This window comes from Merops nubicus, unplaced genomic scaffold (genome assembly GCF_000691845.1).
Source record: "Merops nubicus isolate BGI_N331 unplaced genomic scaffold, ASM69184v1 scaffold36878, whole genome shotgun sequence".
Classification (NCBI taxonomy): Eukaryota; Metazoa; Chordata; class Aves; order Coraciiformes; family Meropidae; genus Merops; species Merops nubicus.
The window spans coordinates 4,872-5,093 of record NW_008628337.1 but is presented as its reverse complement, the minus strand read 5'-3'; the positions used below and the strand labels follow the sequence as shown (position 1 = coordinate 5,093).

General features: G+C 70.7%; 1 protein-coding gene across 1 annotated transcript in view; it reads left to right on the top strand.

Annotated features, from left to right (window-relative positions):
• Positions 1-90: 90 nt before the first annotated feature.
• Positions 91-222, top strand: part of LOC103779004 (striated muscle-specific serine/threonine-protein kinase-like) — a gene marked incomplete at its 5' end in the record, with an annotated part of 4,268 nt that continues 4,136 nt past the window's right edge. The window contains one exon of the mRNA XM_008946622.1: positions 91-191. Coding sequence (XP_008944870.1) covers positions 91-191 — 101 coding nt within the window. The remainder of the gene's footprint in view (positions 192-222) is intronic.

Below are 222 nucleotides of genomic sequence, written 5' to 3'. Positions count from 1 at the left end.
GGCTTGGCCCTGCTCTCATCCAGCCCGGGTGCCCGCAGGTGGGGGTGACAGCCAGAAGCGGTCCCGCTGGGAGCGCTGGGGGCTCTCCAGGGGCAAGAAGGAGAAGGTGGCCTCGCAGCCCAGCATCCCCTCCAGCCTGCTGCGGGAGGAGGGATCAGCTGCCGGCCGCTCGGACACAGCCAGTGAGTCGGGTAAGTGGCGCTCTGCGATGGGCAGGGGGGA